At 38.5% G+C, this 17,971-nt stretch overlaps 1 protein-coding gene across 1 annotated transcript in view; it reads right to left on the bottom strand.

Annotated features, from left to right (window-relative positions):
- Positions 1-7,849: 7,849 nt before the first annotated feature.
- The window catches only part of WDR64 (WD repeat domain 64), a 181,907-nt gene continuing 171,785 nt past the window's right edge, over positions 7,850-17,971 (bottom strand). The window contains 7 exon segments of the mRNA XM_037811156.1: positions 7,850-7,933; positions 10,797-10,902; positions 11,753-11,778; positions 11,780-11,868; positions 15,991-16,097; positions 17,399-17,502; positions 17,504-17,594. Of these exon segments, the coding sequence (XP_037667084.1) occupies positions 7,850-7,933; positions 10,797-10,902; positions 11,753-11,778; positions 11,780-11,868; positions 15,991-16,097; positions 17,399-17,502; positions 17,504-17,594 (607 nt within the window).

The following is a 17,971-nucleotide window of genomic DNA, read 5'->3' as shown; positions in this document are numbered from 1 at the left end:
CCTTTCCAAATAAATTTGATAACTAGCTTTTCCAAGTCTGCAAAGTAGGTTGTTGGAATTTTGATTGGGATTGCATTGAATCTGTAGATGAGTTTGGGTGGAATTGACATCTTAATGACATTTAGCCTTCCTATCCATGAACATGGAATATTTTTCCATCTTTTAAGGTCCCCTTCTATTTCTTTTAGTAGAGTTATGTAGTTTTCTTTGTATAGGTCTTTTACATCTTTGGTTAAGTTTATTCCTAGGTACTTGATTTTTTTAGTTGCTATTGAAAATTGTATCTTTTTCTTGAGTGTCTCTTCAGTTTGTTCATTTCTTGCATAGAGAAACATTACTGACTTATGTGCATTGATCTTGTATCCCGCTACTTTGCTAAATTTGTTTATTAGCTCTAGTAGCTGTATCGTTGATTTCTCTGGGTTTTCTAGATATAAGATCATATCATCTGCAAACAATGACAGTTTTACTTCTTCTTTTCCAATTTGGATGCCTTTTATTTCTCTGTCTTGCCGGATTGCCCTGGCTAGCACTTCCAGCACAATGTTGAATAACAGTGGTGACAGGGGGCATCCTTGTCTTGTTCCTTATCTTAGAGGGAAGGCTTTCAGTCTCTCACCATTGAGTACTATGCTGGCTGTGGGTTTTTCATATATGCTCTTCATCATGTTCAGGAAGTTTCCTTCAATTCCTACCTTTTGAAGTGTTTTTGTCAAAAATGGATGTTGGTTTTGTGAAATGCTTTTTCAGCATCTACTGAGATGATCATTTGATTTTTCCCTTTCGAATTGTTAATGTGTTGTAATACATTGATTGATTTTCTTATGTTGAACCATCTTTGCATGCCTGGAATGAACCCCACTTGGTCATGGTGTATGATTTTTTAATGTGTCTTTGGATTCAATTTGCAAGTATTTTGTTGAGGATTTTTGCATCTATATTTGTTAGGGAGATTGGCCGGTAGTTTTCCTTTTTTGTAGCATCTTTGCCTGGTTTTGGTATTAGATTGATGTTAGCTTCATAAAATGAGTTAGGTAGTGTTCCATTTTCTTCAATGTTTTGAAAGAGTTTGAGTAAGATTGGTGTCAGTTCTTTCTGGAAAGTTTGGTAGAATTCCCCTGTGAAGCCATCTGGCCCTGGGCATTTATTTGTGGGAAGATTTTTGATGACTGATTGGATCTCTTTGCTTGTGATGGGTTGGTTGAGGCCTTCTATTTCTTCTCTGGTCGGTCTGGGTTGTTCATATGTTTCCAGGAAATTGTCCATTTCCTCTACATTATCCAGTTTGTTGCCATACAGTTGTTCATAGTATCCTCGTATAATTTTTCTAATTTCTTCAGGATCTGCAGTTATGTCACCGTTTTCATTCATTATATTGTTTCTATGGGTCTTCTCTCTTTTTGATTTTGTCAGTCTAGCCAAGGGCTTGTCAATCTTGTTGATCTTCTCAAAGAACCAACTTTTGGTGATATTTATCCTCTCTATTGTTTTTTTGTTCTCTATGTCATTTATTTCTGCTTTAATCCTTGTTATTTCTTTTCTTCTACTTGGTTTAGGATTGGTTTGCTGTTCATTTTCTAGCTTCTTCAGTTGATCCATTAGTTCTTTGATTTTGGCTCTTTCTTCCTTTTTAATATATGCATTTAGTGCTATAAATTTCCCCCTTAACACTGCTTTTGCTGCATCCCATAGGTTGTGTTCTCATTTTCATTCGTCTCTATATATTTAGCAATTTCTCTTGCTATTTCTTCGTTAACCCACGGATTGTTTAGGAGTGTGTTGTTTAACCTCCAGGTATTTGTGAATTTTCTAAGTCTCTGATGGTTATTGACTTCTAATTGTATTCCATTATGGTCAGAGAATGTGCTTTGAATAATTTCAATCTTTTTAAATTTATTGAGGCTTGTTTTATGTCCCAGCATATGATCTATTCTGGAGAAAGTTCCATGAGCACTAGAAAAGTATGTGTATCCTGGTGATTTGGGATGTAATGTCCTGTATATGTCTGTTAAATCTAATTCATGTATCAGATTGTTTAGGTTTTCAATTTCCTTATTGGTCTTCTGTCTGGTTGATCTATCTATAGGAGAGAGTGATGTGTTGAAGTCTCCCACAATTATTGTGGAAACATCAATTGCTTCCTTTAGTTTTGCCAGTGTTTCTCTCATGTATTTTGTGGCACCTTGATTGGGTGCATAGACATTTACGATTGTTATTTCTTCTTGTTGAATTGCCCCTTTTATTAGTATGTAGTGGCCTTCTTTGTGTCTCAAAACATCCCTGCATTTAAAGTCTATTTTATCTGAGATTAATATTGCTACACTTGCTTTCTTTTGGCTGTAGCTTGCATGAAATATTTTTTTCCATCCTTTCACTTTCAGTTTCTTTGTGTCCCTGTGTCTAAGATGAGTCTGTTGTATGCAACATATTGATGGTTCATTTTTTTTGATCCTTTCTGCGAATCTATATCTTTTAATTGGGGATTTTAATCCATTTACATTCAACGTTATGACCGTGAAGGCATTTCTTGAATCAGCCATCTTATCCTTTGGTTTATGTTTGTCATATATATTTTTCCCCTCTCTCTATTAATATCCTTTATTGTACCCATATCGAATCTCTTTAGTACTGAACCTTTCTCCAAGTCTCTCTGTCCTTTCTTTGTTCCTCTGTCTGTAGGGCTCCCTTTAGTATCTCCAGTAAGGCAGGTCTCTTGTTAGCAAATTCTCTCAGCATTTGTTTGTCTGTGAAAAATTTAAGCTGTCCCTCAAATTTGAAGGAGAGCTTTGCTGGATAAAGTATTCTTGGCTGGAAATTTTTCTCACTCAGAATTTTAAATATATCGTGCCACTGCCTTCTTGCCTCCATGGTGGCTGCTGAGTAGTCACTACTTTGTCTTATGCTGTTTCCTTTTATGTGGTGAATTGCTTTTCTCTTGCTGCTTTCAGAAGTTGCTCCTTCTCTTCTGTGTTTGACAGTGTGATCAGAATATGTCTTGGAGTGGGTTTATTTGGATTTATTCTATTTGGAGTTCACTGAGCATTTATGATTTGTGTATTTATGTTGTTTACAAGATTTGGGAAGTTTTCCCCAACAATTTCTTTGAATACTCTTCCTAGACCTTTACCCTTTTCTTCCCCTTCTGGAACACCAGTGAGTCTTATATTAGGATGTTTCATATTATCTATCATGTCCCTGAGGTCCATTTTGATTTTTTCATTTTTTTTCCCCATTCTTTCTTTTATGCTTTCATTTTCCATTCTGTCATCTTCCAGGTCACTGATTCGTTGTTCAACTTCCTCTAGTCTTGTACTATGAGTGTCCAGAATCTTTTTAATTTGGTCAACAGTTTCTTTAATTTCCATAAGATCATCCATTTTTTTATTTAGTCTTGCAATGTCTTCTTTATGCTCTTCTAGGGTCTTCTTGATATCCTTTGTATCCTGTACTATGGTCTCATTGTTCATCTTTAGTTCTTTGAGTAGCTGCTCTAGGTGCTGTGTCTCTTCTGGTCTTTTGATTTGGGTGCTTGGGCTTGGGTTATCCATATCGTCTGGTTTTTTCATATGCTTTATAATTTTCTGTTGTTTTTGGCCTCTTGGCATTTGCTGAACTTGATAGGGTTCTTTTAGGATGTGGAAACCAATTGAAGTCCTTATCTCTAATTTATCAGATCTACAGCTTCGTGGAGTACACTTTCTCTAACTAACCAGCAGGTGGCACCCACGAGCCACCTGTTCTCCACAAGCCAGTTCTCCCGTGCTTAGCCTTTTTGGTGAGTGGGGGAGTGAGTCTTGTGGGGTCCAATTGGTGTACCAGGCTTGTGTGTGTAGTTGGTGTTGCCCGCCCTGTATATGGGGCGTGTTTCTGGGCAGTCAGGGAGGGGGGGGTGGCTCTAAGAATGAAATCTCCCTGGTGAGCCTAGAGTTTTAAAGCTGCTGCAATAGTCTAATCCTTCAGTTCAGTCCTACCACAGTTTGTCTCTGCCACTGACCCACAAGTTCTTGGTATTGGTGTATGGCTCCTGAGACTTGCATGTGGGCCCCTCTTCCAGGCTGTGCGCCCCGGGTCCTCTGTTGAGGGATGACTGTGCTATGTCACAGGTGAGTGCCATCCCCCCAGGGCAGTTCTGGCCTGCTGGGCTGTGTAGGGAGGCTCCCAGTCTGCTGAAATGATGGCTGAATGGGGCTTTGTTAATTCACGCTGCTCCACCTTCCCAACTCTGGGACAATCAGCTGAGGTTGCAGGGAAGGCTAATGTCCACGCCCAGTTTTGTGGTGCGTGCCAGTTATTTGAAGCACTTCTGTCACACTGGGTTGTCTGGGGCAGCTCTGGGCTATGGGGCTGGCGATGGGCAGGAGTGTTTCCTGTCCACCAGGACGATGGCTGTGAGCAGACACCCCCCTTTTCTTGGGAAGTTGTGGTGTTTAGTGAATTTTCTCAGCCCCTGGATTATTGCCTTTTGTCTCAGAGCTCTCTTAGTTCTGCTCTTGTCTTGACCTGCCCAAATTGCAAGTCTTTGAAGCTTTCTGTATTGGGATTCTTAGAGTAATTGTTTTAGAAAATGAAAAAAGGATTAAAAAAAGGGCCCTCCTCAGAGATCTAATGGGTTATTGAAATGCTAAGAGACAGAGCAATTAGGTCCATTAAGGAAAGGTCCACATGGCAGAGAGATCAGCTTTTCTTCGGGATTTGCATATGAGCCTGAGGGCCTGAGCTCTGCCCTTCCCCTTTCTATGTTCACCAGAACTCCCAGAATCCTCCGCTTTTATTTTGGAGTTTTTTGTGTTGTTTTTTTCTATGCCTGTCTCCTCTCTGCTGGGCTGGCTACTCTCAGATTCTCTGGTGTGTGGTCTCAGTCTATGTATGGTTGGAGTTTGGATCAGTAGAATGAGTTACTGATAAGGGCTGCCAGTGCAGTTCTCCCTTCTCCTTCCCGGAGCTGACAGCCCCTCCTCCCATGGGACTGAGCCTGACAGGGAGGGGTGCGGGTCCCCTGGCCACAAATCTTACAGTTTTCGCTGATCTCAGCAGTTCCACGTTTTCATGAGTGTTGTATGAAGCATGCCCAAAGTCAGATTGCTCTGTGGTGTCCAGTCCATGCAGTTCCTGGCTTTCTACCTACTTTCCTGGAGGAGTAACTAAAAGATACAGCTCACCAGTCCGCCATCTTGCCCCGCCTCCGGGGTGGATTTATTTGGATGTATTCTATTTGGAGTTTGCTGGGCATTTATGCTTTGTGTGTTTATATTGTGTAGAAGGTTTGGGAAGTTTTCCCCAACAATTTCTTTGAATACTCTTTCTAGACCTTTCCCCTTCTCTTCCCCTTCTGGGACACCAATGAGTCTTAAATTTGGAAGTTTTATTTTATGTATCATATCCCTGAGATCCATTTTGATTTTTTCAATTTTTTTCCCCATTCTTTCTTTTGTTCTTTCATTTTCCATTCTGTGATCCTTGAGGTTGCTGAATTGTTGTTCAGCTTCTTCTAGTCTTGTACTATGAGTACAAGAATCCAGAATCTTTTTAATTTGGTAGACAGTTTCTTTTATTTCCATAAAATCATCTATTTTTTTATTTACTCTTGCAATTTCTTCTTGCTCTTTTAGGGTGTTGTTTATGTCCTTTATATCCTGTGCCTTGCTCTCACTGTTTGTCTTTAGTTCTTTGATTAATTGCTCCAAGTACTGTGTCTCTTCTGATGTTTTGATTTGGGTGTTTGGGTTTGGGTTCTCCATATCATCTGGTTTTATCATATGCTTTAAAATTTTATGTTGTTTTTGGCCTCTTGGCATTTGCTTTAGTTGGTAGGGTTCTTTCAGGATATGAAAAATAGCAGTCTCTAATTTGTCAGATCTACAGCTTGGTGGCGTACACTTTTTCTCACTAACCAGCAGATGGCGTCCGTGAGTCACCTTTTCCCCTCAAGTCAGTTCTCCCCAACTTTGTCTTTGTGGTGTGTGGGGGTCTGATTCTTGTGGGGTTCAACTGGTGCACTAAGTTTGGGTGTGTTGTTGGTGCTGTGTACCCTGAATGTGGGGCATGTCTGAGTGGTTAGGGAGGTAGGGAAGGTTTACTAATCAAACCTCCCAGGTGTTCCTGGAGCTTTAAGGTTGTTGCAAGAGTCTAAGCCTTATTTCAGTCTTGCCGCAGATTGTCTCTGCCGCTGACCCACAAGTCCTTTGTACTGACGGAGGGTCCCTGGGATTTCCGTGTGGGTCCCCCTTCTTAGCCATGCTCTTCCAGGACCTCTGCTGAGGGAAGGCTGTGCCACATTACAAGTGCACGCCGGCCCTCCAGGGAAGCCCTGGGCCGCCGGGCCATGCAGGGGTGTTCCCAGCCTGCTGTAAAGATGGCTGAATGGAGCATGTTAATTTCCCCCTTTTCTCACAGCTCCACCTTCCCAACTCTAGGACAATTAGCTGTGGGTGCACTAAAGGCCACTGTCCATGGCTGATATTGTGGCATGTGCGCTGCGCTGTGGGAAACACTCCCCGTCACACTGGGACCCTTGGTGCGGCTCTGGGCTGTGGCTCTGGCCCCGTGCAGGAGCATCCCCAGCCCACCGGGAAGGTGGCTGCAAGGGGCATAGTTTCATTCTCGTTTTGGCTCCCCTCTGCCCCCCTGGCTGTGAGACAATTAGCAGCGGGTGTGAGAAGGGCTATCTTCCACGCCAGATATTGAGGCATTGGCACAGCCCGTTCCTGCCACGCTTCACTGCGTGGTTCTTGCCACCATACCCACAGCTGCTCCCAGGTTCTTTTTTTTTTTTTTAAAAGGACTAGTCTGTCTCCAAATGCCAACCCATGGTTTCCCCACACTGCAGCATGGCCGCCAGACTTCCACCCGGCTCACTCACTCATTTCAGAACGCAGACTCCCGGTTTCACCAAATGCACAGTCCCTGTGGATTTAGCAGACCTTGTCCGGCTGGTGCATTGCTGGAACTGGTGTTCTGGGTCACTTTCTGGCTTTTATCTAGTATTTTTCATGAAGTGTTTTTTTGCCCTGTCTCACCTAGCCGTCATCTTAGGTTCTCAGGCTTCAATTCTGATACTTTTGTTATACCTTTGGTTTATTTAAAATCTCATTATTAATGATCAAATTTAGATCCTTTCATTTTTTTGCATGAGTACCCATTGGTGAAATTAAATATTTGGGCAAAATATCAAAATCAATTAATAAAAGAATTAATAAAAGATGAACCCTAGAAAGTTCAGATAAGCATTTGCATTCTATTTATCCATTCATTTCTAGACCAAATATAAATAATTTCTGACTTTATCTAAGAAACTCTTTGAACATTTTCTTCCAAGTAACATCTTCCCAAATGAAGAAGACAAATAGCTAGAGGCCTGACTGGCTCATTTTTCTTTTTAATTGTAATTCTCTTTGTACAGCAGATAACATGATACAAGTAATTTGCCTCTTACTGCATTCTTTCTATAATTCTGGATATGGATTAGGGTAAACAATCAAGGGAGGTGAAAAGCTGATCACTGATAACCCATATTATTTTAGATCTACTTATGCTATTGATTTCATTTGTTTCCTTATGGGTCATTTTGCTGACAGTAAATAAGAAACACTGCCCATTAATTAAGTGGGTTTCAGTGTATGAAAGAAGTTGACAAACTGGCTGCTTGCTGCTTGCTTGATACTGGGAGCTGAGGCCACCAGTGCTCCCTGAGCAATCATCATCAGTAGGGTGGCCTGAGGATACAGAAATGGGTGACAGGGTCTGGTGGACCCTCGCCTTCATCCTGGGATCATCAGACTAGGGGTTCATCCAGACCTTGTCATTTTATACGCAGGTCAGGCCACAGCAGCCGCTTCTGATTTTTCTGTCTTTACTTGGGAATAGCAGGAAAGAAGGAAGCAGCCAGATTTATTTGTGGAACCAAATGTCTTTTCAGACTTCTCCTCCATTGTGGCTATGAAATAAAGAGCATCTCAATTAGTAAGCAGGATTATATGACAAATACAATTTTCCAGAGTCAAGTTGCACCACTAATTTATTTAGAGATTTTAATCCTCCTAGGTCAAAGTTCCTGCCATCATGAATTTTACGTTCTAGTGGGATAGAAGCAATAAAAATAAATTCTGATATAATGTAGTATCACGTAGTAATCAGTATTAGGAAGAAAAATAAGGCAGATTGAGGGACTAGAGAATGCTGGGAAGGGAGAGTTTCTTAAATGTTCATTATTTGTAAATTCCTTTGACAGGGAAGACTTTGTAGCTCCCTTGGAGGTAAATAACTCAAAATTCCATTTCATTGTATTTAAGTATCCAGGCTTGGAAGTCAAACTGCTAAGTTTGAATTCCAGCTCTATTAATTGTTTCTTTGGGGATCTTAGACAAATAATTTATCCTCTGTGTCTCAGTTTCCTCAATTGTAAAATAGGGATGAAAATAGCAATTAGCTCAGTGCTATTATGAAGATTAAATGAAAGAGTGCATATCAAGTGCTCAGTATCATGACTGGTGCACCAATTTTCGAACAAATATTAGTCATTATCATTAGCAATATTACTGAATTATAGTTTATGTACTTTTTCACATAAAATAAAATTGTGAGAATTTTCCATCATTAAACATTCTTTGGAAAAACTATAGAGTATGCTAACATATATACCATCTTTTATTTTTACCATTTTTCAATTGTTGGATGTGTTTCCACAAGTTTGAAAATGGGTCACATTTCACAATATTCACATTCTCCCCCTCCCTTCCCATATTTAAACTGAAAAAGAACTAAAAACTTATGCTCAGGTTTATGCTTTCCTGTACTCTGGTTAATATTTTATAATTTGTTGGTTAATTCTAAAGAGATTTACAAACTATTTGAAGATGTTAATACTTGGAATCGGCATTTTGATTATTTAAAAAATAACTCAAAGACATTAAGATACCTGTTCAGGGATTCTTTGCTCACAGGAATTTCTCCTCTCTATACTCTGAGCTCCTTGATTTATGAAGAATCTTGGCCCCGGCACAATACAGAGCACATAGTGGGTATTTCAATATATTCCATAGGTGTTTATTTCACTAAATTAAAATTTGAACCTTAAACTTTTGGAGGCCATTCTTTGTATTTGAGGTCATTGGTTTGCGTTTATTGATTCTATTTCATCTCCCATTTTCCCACTTAGTCTGTTTGGGTTCCTAAGATTGTAGGCAATCAACATAGTGGTACTTTAATCTATTCCAGTTTCCATATTTTACTGACATCTTGCTAAGTGCACAATTGTCTGGAAAAGAGTTTAATTTTATTTTGGAATCTTATTTCACCCCCTCTCCCTCTTTTATTCGTTAAACTGGAAGAGATTATTTAATCCTGGTTTTCTGGCCTGTTTCCTGTTAGCAAATGGAGACATCTATTCCAGTCACTTTTTTTGGGTAATCACTAACCTACCAGAGTGATTAAGAGAAAAAAAAGGGTTTATTAGAACATCAGAGATACTAAAAATTCCTTTGTGTTTGGATAAATGATTTGTCATTTTTCATGATCTTGAAAAAATTAGTTATCTGATTGTTTGAGTATAGATTAATCATTATGTAGATTAACCATGACTAATTTTTAATTCCATATTATCTTCCTCCTGGTGCTTAAGATGTATTTGGACATCTTTTTGTCAGTTAGTGTTTACTTAGATAATGTAAAGTATATTCAGTGCAGACCAGGCAAAATGTAAATAAGAATGCAAAAATGTACATAAAATATGTTAATTTGAAAACCAAATGCCAATACTTTTTTGATTCCCTGTTAGTAGTGGATTATTTATTCCACTGTTTCATCCATTACTTAAGAAAATTAAAAGTAAATGATATTATTTATAAACACTTCCATTGGCAAAACTTTTTACTCAAATAATTGGCAAAGTTGATGATTAACAGGAAGCATCCATATTCTCATGAACTGCACAACAGCTAACAAAATTAAGCTCAAGTTTCCTCTATTAATTTAAAAAGCAGCTTTTTTTGTTGTGGTTGTGGTTATTGTGTTTATCTTTAATTCGATTAGCCACAGACAATAACAACCATCTCCTTTACATTTTTAGTCTGATGTCAAGGAAAGGAGACATAAAAACTGCCATCTGCTAAGTCTCCCTTATGAATAATGACTAGATTAATGGTCCCAAGTTAAATTAGGCCCAAGGAAGCATCCTAGAACTAGGGGAAGGGTGATAGGGCTTGAGGGTTTTGAGGCAGTTATGGTTAAATAGAATGACCATGAAATTATATCAGATCTCAGCTTGTTACTTAATTCGTAGGTGACCTTTGGATTTAGGCTCATATTTTTTTTCCAACTCTAAAATAGGTCTAACATTTTCTTTGCAATTATTGTGAAAATCAAATAAATAATTTTTAAAACACTGCAAAGCATTGTATATTAGTTATTACTATTAATACATGGGAAAATTCTCCTTGACTCTGCTGGTAAGTCAGAAACTTACTGATGTCATGGCTCCAATAAGATTAACAAGCAAGGATGGTTGCACAGTTCTCAGACATGTTATGTCAAATTGCCTGACTTCTAAACCAAGTCAATGAACTTAAGCCAACTCTAGGAAAGCTTCATAAGTTCAGGCTCGAGCACCTATTTGATTTTTCTCTCTCTCTGTTCAGCCAATTCACGATTTCCATCTCACTGAACTAAAACACATACATACTGTAATATTCGTAAAATGAACTGAGATAGTTTTAGCCCCAGAATGTTTCAGGGAACAGAGAAACAATGCACAAACCAAACAAAAATAGTATACTTACTGGGAATTCTAAGTACTAACTTACTTTTTCATGTTGAACATGACCTCCCTTCTTCTTTCCTGTAATGATATCTAAGGAGTCCCTGTGGGTTTCTGAACCAATGAGTGGAAGGAATCTTAGAGTACTGGAACTAGGATACCTAGAAGCCATAAAGAGTAGTTAGACATGTTTTAAATGATTACTTCTTATGTGAATTTGGTGGAGTGGGAGGTGGGGAGCAAGAGTGGAGAAAGGGAAGGTTGAGAAGGTTCACAATATAGCCTCCTCCCACATGCCCACTTTTGATTCTTGGTAGCTCACCCTATAAGCATTCCTTTCATCTGTTAGCTTGAGTGTTTGATATCTATTACAATGAACATGTTCTTGGGAAGAATAAATAACATTTTAAGATGCAATAAGATTAAGTTGAAATGTTGGGTCTAATTGGTTTATTATTTCTTTGGTGATTAATCAGTTCTTTAATTCAACAGAAGGTATATGAAGTGGAAATTTGAAGAATGGGTAGAGATTTGGTGTAAGACAAGGGTAGGATGGATTCTTGGGCAAAGGGAATAGCACTGGGCAAAGCCAAGAGGTTAGAGAGAACAATGATATCTAAGGAAAGGCAAGTGATTTGGCAAGGCTGGAGTATAGGGAACATGGAAAAATGTTGTGGTTGGAAATGATGTCATATGGTTTAGACAGAAGGCCAGATCTTGAAAGGTTGTAGTATGCCAGGCTAAGGAATTCAGATTTGATCCTGTAGGTGATAGAGAACCAGGGTAAAGTTGAAAATAGCTGCCATGCAGAATGGCAGAGACAGGTGATTAAAGGCCATTGCCATACAGAACTGAAGCCCTCTCTGGGCTCAGACACAAGACATTTATGAAAGCATTGGTTTGCTTGGTTATGTGATTTTCTTAAGTCTTGCTTGGTAGTTCAGAATCAAGAATGCAAGGTCAGATTCCCTATTATTCTGTTATTACTCTAGTCCTATAAACCTCCAACTCACCCTATATATAGGTAGAAGAACCAAATACAATCCCTGCTTCTCTGTTTTCAGTCAGGAAACCTTCCAAGGCATATCTTCGAATCTAATAAAACAGAGGAGTGAATGCTTTAATGAAAAGAGCACAATCCATCAGTACCAAATGTTCTGTGTTCAAATAGCCTGATGCTGCCCCATTTGGTTGCTAGAGCTGCTTATAAAACAAGACACAGACTGGCTAAACACCAGTAGCTTATTGTCTCACAGTTTTGGAGGCTAGAAGTCCAAAAGTCAGGGTTTGTCAGCAGGATCATGCTTTCTCTGAAGTCTGTAGCATTATGGCAGTGGCTTGTCTACAGTCCCTAACTCAATCTCTATCTCTATCACATGGTCATTTGTCTGCTACTGTCTCATCCTGTGTCCAAATCTGCTCTGCTCATAAGTACTCCAGTCATATTGGATCAAGCTCACCCTGATTCAGTTTGGCCTCAACGTAACTAATAACATCTTTAAAAATCCTATTTACAAATGTGTTCATATCCACAGGACTGAGGGTTAGGACTTGAACACGTCTTTGTGGGGGACATGATTCCATCCATAACAGCCACTTACTAGTTGCCTGATCTTGGGCAAGTTCTTTCCTCCTTGACTGGTTATGAGCATCAAATATAGATGATAAGGTGCTACTAAAATGTAAGGATTTGAACCCATGTATTATTAACTCATAATAATATCGTGAAAAGGAAATTAACAGGAAGGAAGTGAATAGATAAATAGTACACAATTGAGAATGAAAAGGAATGGGCAAAACATGGTTACTGGTAAAAAATCACAGATATTTCATCTTAACTTTAGCACTAAACTTTTGTTATATGACCAACCCAACAAATTGAGAAGGCAAAGGTGTGCTGAAGACAGCAAGCTTTGTAGTACTGGGACATTCAGTTTTTTCAAGGGCTCTGTAACCTTTCTCAAGATTTCCTCAAATTTATTTAATGTTTCAGTTTTATTATTGCTTTTTGATTATTTCTTATCTCTAAATTGAAAGAGAATATTAAAAGTGAACATTGGTCTTTATTTCTGGGCTGTACTATTTAAATCCTATTCAACAAAGTGAACATCTGTTATGTGCTAGGAACTATCTTTTCCCACAAAAGGGCTTATATGGTGGGGCTAGGAGGTAAAGGTAAGTGTGCATATAATTCTAATTTAATACGGAAAAAGGAAAGTGAAATGTCATGAAGCAAGAAAGAGGGAGAGGTTGGGGCTTTTGGAGGAAGTGTTACCAGCATTTTTTCATTTAATATTAAAAGCAACACTTGGAAGAATTCATAAATGAGGAAACAGATAAAATAATTTACCCAAGATTAAACCTAAATTCATCAGATTCCAAATCCAGTGGCTTTCCCTGCCTATCACCCTGTCTTCAGGAAAAAAATGCACAGAAAGGTAGGTTCATTTGAAAATTAAATATTAAGAATTTATTTAAAATTCAGTAGATAAAAATATTTACAAAATATGGGTACTGTACAAGAATAATGATATATGACCATTCATGGACCCACTGCTCTGTTTTAAAAAATGGCAAAAATACCCTGAACTTTGAAGATCTCTGGGCCATTCCCTGGTCTCAGTCCCTTTGGTCTTCTCTCAGATGTAACCACTATCCTGAATTTTGCGTTTGTAATTCTCTTGCTTTTATTTATATAGTTTGCCTTACATGCTTTTATCTAAGCAACATTGTGCTTAGTTTTGCCTGTTCCTGACCTTTACATGAATGACATCATAATGTATGTATTCTTCTTAAAAACTTTTCTCATTCAATAGTATGTTTCAAACATTCATTCATGTTATTGAATGTTACTCTAGTTCATTTATTTTCACTGTTCTATAGTATTCCTTTATATGAATATACCAAAATTTAAATCTCTCTTATACTGTTGATGCACATTTGGGCTGCTTTCCATTTTTTGTTATTACCATTTTACTCTGAAAATTATTGTATCTGTCTCCTGAAGCACATGTTCAATAATTTTCACAGGGTATTTAGTAGGGTAGGTCTATTTTCAACTTTCTTAGATAATGCCTAATTGTTTTCCAAAGTGGTTCTCTCAATTTACACTGCCACCATTGGTGGATAAGTTTTCTGATTGTGCCAAATGCACACCCACCCTTGATATTGTCAGACTTTTTGATATTTGCCTATCTGGTGGAATTTTATCTTGTAGTATTATTATAGACATTTCCATGATTGCTAATGAGGTTGAGCATCTTTTTATGTGTTTGTTGGCAATTTTTTTCTTATATGAAGTGCCTATTCAAGTTTTCAGCTGTTTTTATATTGGAATTTTTTTTTAATTAAAGAAGTGGTTTTATAGAACAATCATGCATAAAATACAGGATTCCCAATACTATTCTATTATTAATATCTTGCATTAGTGGGGTATATTTGTTATAATTGGTGAAAGCACATTTTAATAATTGTACTTTTAACTATAGTATTCACTGTTTGTGCTGTGCAGTTCCATGGATTAAAAAATAATTTTATTAGAGTACCATATATACAATCTAACATTTCCTCCCTTTACCCACATTCAAATATATAATTCAGTACTGTTGAAGATGAAGATGGCTAAGGAAGGTGCCTAGTCTCTAGAAGATGGAAAAGGCAAGAAAACTGATTCTCCCTTAGAGCCTGCAGAAAGGAACACAGCCCTGCAGACACTTTGATTTTAGCCCCGTGAGACCCATGTTGCACTTTTTTTTTTTTCCATGAACAGTTGGGTTTATTTGAACAATAAATTTGAAACTCTTGCCTTAGGCAAGGGTACTACAGTAATTATATCAGGGATACACAATTTCCTACTCTGTCAAATATATAAAAATTCCTTTTGCCCTTTCTTCAACACTGACCAACAAGCAGATTCAGTCCACATTTGCTCTGTTCTATCTACTGAGTTAATCCAAGCTGCTGCTTCAGAGACTCTGGCACCTCAGGTGGAGGAGGAAGAGGGAGCCTGAAGTAGACCTTCACAGAATCATAGATGAACTACTGTAGTGCAATGTGCCAATCATGATGATATGGCAAAAAGTCCCTTCCATACACCTTTAAATCCAAGTCTCTGGAGGACTTCAGAAGCACTGACACCTTTCTCTCTAATCAACACAGATAGCACAGAATCAGCAGGGTGAGATACAATTGCACAGAAGACTCAAGCTATGTAACCTGCCATAAATGTTACAACCAGCTGCCCTGCTTTTGAATGTTCACTTTGCTGCTTGGGAACCACAAACTTGTACAATGCTTCAATGGTACTTTCAAAGCAGGCAAACTTCATTATAGTCTAGGGTATCTGTCTCATCCAAAGAGGGGCAACCTCTTCATAGAATGCTGTTAAGCATTCCTCTTCCTTATATTTTTGGGAACCATTTCCCTCAAAGTGTTGTCATAACCCGGTTGGGTTTGAATTCGAACCTTAGCAACTTCCATGGGAGCCAGAGCAACGTCAGCAAAGAAGCCAGCACTGGTAGAGGCAGCCAGATACAGTGATGTGCACCAGCAGAAAGAATTCTCTCCAAGCATGATGCTATACAGGACTTAGAAGACTTCATAAAAGCCAAAGTTGCAAAGCCCTTGCATAGCGTAACCAGCGAAAGTCAGAGCCTAACCTTTAGCCAAACCACAAATACCATCCTTTTTAATTGTAATGGAGAACCATTGAATATGCCTCTATCTTTGGAGGTCCACCTGCATTCGGCATTTCACTAAATCCAGAGGAACGAGACAGTACTATGCGTCAGACCACAACATAAGACCCCACGAAAGCCACATAGTGCATAAAATTTCATGGAGCCATAGCCACAACTGTATTTTTCCACAGCGGCGGCTGCCAGGTTGTAAGAGCAGTGGGGCGTGCCCGGGATCGGCGGGCCTGTTGCAGGGGCCCCATCGTGCACCACCTGAAAGCCAGGGCGCGTTTAAAACGGTTTCATCATTCAGTTCACTCCGCGTTAGGCGAGCCAGGGACGCGAACATCCTCTCCCACACCCAACCGCTCCCGTCGGAAAGGTGCGGCTCACAGAGGGCTGATGTCATGTTGCACATCTGAACCTACAGAACTTTTGATAATTAATTTATATTGCTTAGTCACCAGCTTTGTGTAATTGATTACATTAAAAATAGGAGAACTGACAAATACCATTTTACTGCAGTATTTGAATTCAGGAGAGTAAAACTGTATTTTAAGATACCTTGGGGTGAAGAAAGAGACTTGAAATACTTAAAATCCCGTTCCACTTCAAAGGGCTTGGGAGGCACACGTTTGAAAAGCAAAGACATTGAACTCATCTTTTTGCATCTGCACATAAAGATACAAGAGAAAATATTAAGTATGTACCCACACCTTTTCTTTTCTGTCTACCAACCGAAAGTATCCATTATGTCTTTCTCTCTTTGGTCCTCAGATTCTCTGGCTTGCATGGCACCATTCCTAGTGACTTTATGTCTGCACTTAACTCTTAATCCACTTGGCTTCCTAGATTTTCAAGGGAAACCAAAGATATTTCTAGTAAGTCTGAACATTCTATGCAGTTAAATTCATTTATAGACATTGGGGGAAAAAACTCTATAGAATAGGGGTGGGGAAAACTCTGTTACAAAATCAGTGCTTGACTTTTGACTCAGGGCAGCTTCCTCTACTTACCTCTATATTTAGGAAATCATAACGCAGCATTAAAAATATTTTTGAGGCAATAAATTTAAATATCCCAAGATGGAGTCATTCTACAGAACAAGAAAAAGGCCCATTTTGCTACAGATAAGCAAAATTACTTACTAACAAGAACGTAATTATTTTGAACACATATCCTACATAACTTTGAACGCATATCCTACATTCTAGCTATAACAAACATCTCATACTGTTTCATACTTCTATATGTACCATTTGCAACCATTCTCTCAGCTTGTATTGTTCTTCATTAGTCATTCTTTTATGTGTTCCACAAGTATCTTTTGAGTGCCTACTGTGTGCTGGGCACTCTGCTAAGAACAGAGTATACAAAGATGGATAAAACATGGTCTTGGTCTTCAAGGAACTCACATTATAGTGAAGAAGACACAAAGTAACAAATCAAACTACATTGTGTTAAGTACTAAGATATATGGAAGTTCAAGGCTTAGCAGTTAATCAAAGGTGGGATTGATCAACTTGAGTATCCTGTCACAGTGAATGCTATCAAGTTGAAAATTCTTATATTGGCCCAAAAATAGCCTATTATGATTTGAGCCATATAGACTTTTCTTGCCTGATCTTCTATTGTCTCCTCCCTACAACTCCACGGACTCCAAGTCTCAAAAACTATCTCACAGTCTTTCACATATCAGGTGCCTTTGTTTAGGCAGTTGCCTTTTTGGTCTTTGTTGGCTAAATCCTATTCACCCTTATGTGATTATCATAAGAATTAGATATTCCCAGCAGCACTACTATACTGAATTGTAGCTTTTTGTTTTACACATTTCTCCCTTACACTGGACTGCATAATTATTGACAACAAGCTCTGGGATTTTTACCCTTGAATTTCTCATGATCAACAAAGTGTCTGAATCATAATAGTTTTATTCTTTTTCTGCCTGTCTAAATAAAACCAATGGTCTTACTTTTCCCTGTCAAATATCAGAGGATATACATAGTTCTTGCTGCTTCTTCTCTGTGAACTTGGTTCTCTTCGTTTATGTTCTATGGGATGTTCATTAACATCACAAAGGCAAAATGAAATCAGCTGTCTGTGACATTTCAAAGTTCCTTCGCTGTCCAAAATATCCACAGTAATGACCACTGAAGGCATGCCAGAGCCTACGGGAAGGCAAGGGGAAGAAAGTAATTGGGGAATTCACTGGAAGTTATTCTGTTCATATGATCATTTTATACAGATTTTCACTGGGATATCAGGGATTTTAAACTTGCAGCTAAGATGCTTCCCATTAAATACTGTGGAACTAATCATAATGTAAACTGTTTTTTTAAATCAGAACTCTAATCCACAACCATTCCAGAAAATGGCAATGTTTGTATCTATACTTAGGGCACTTGTTTATCAAAGCTAAAAACAAGGATCAGAGTTTTCCCAAAATAACACTGCCCATTCAAGCTAGAATGATTAGAACCCAGGTTGATTGATGGTATATTAGTTGAATTAGGCCTTGAAATGTGGTATATCCCAGCTGTCTCCT

This window comes from Choloepus didactylus, chromosome 2 (genome assembly GCF_015220235.1).
Source record: "Choloepus didactylus isolate mChoDid1 chromosome 2, mChoDid1.pri, whole genome shotgun sequence".
Classification (NCBI taxonomy): domain Eukaryota; kingdom Metazoa; phylum Chordata; class Mammalia; order Pilosa; family Megalonychidae; genus Choloepus; species Choloepus didactylus.
Note: the sequence above shows the minus strand (reverse complement) of the source record. Positions and strands in the feature narration are given on the sequence as shown.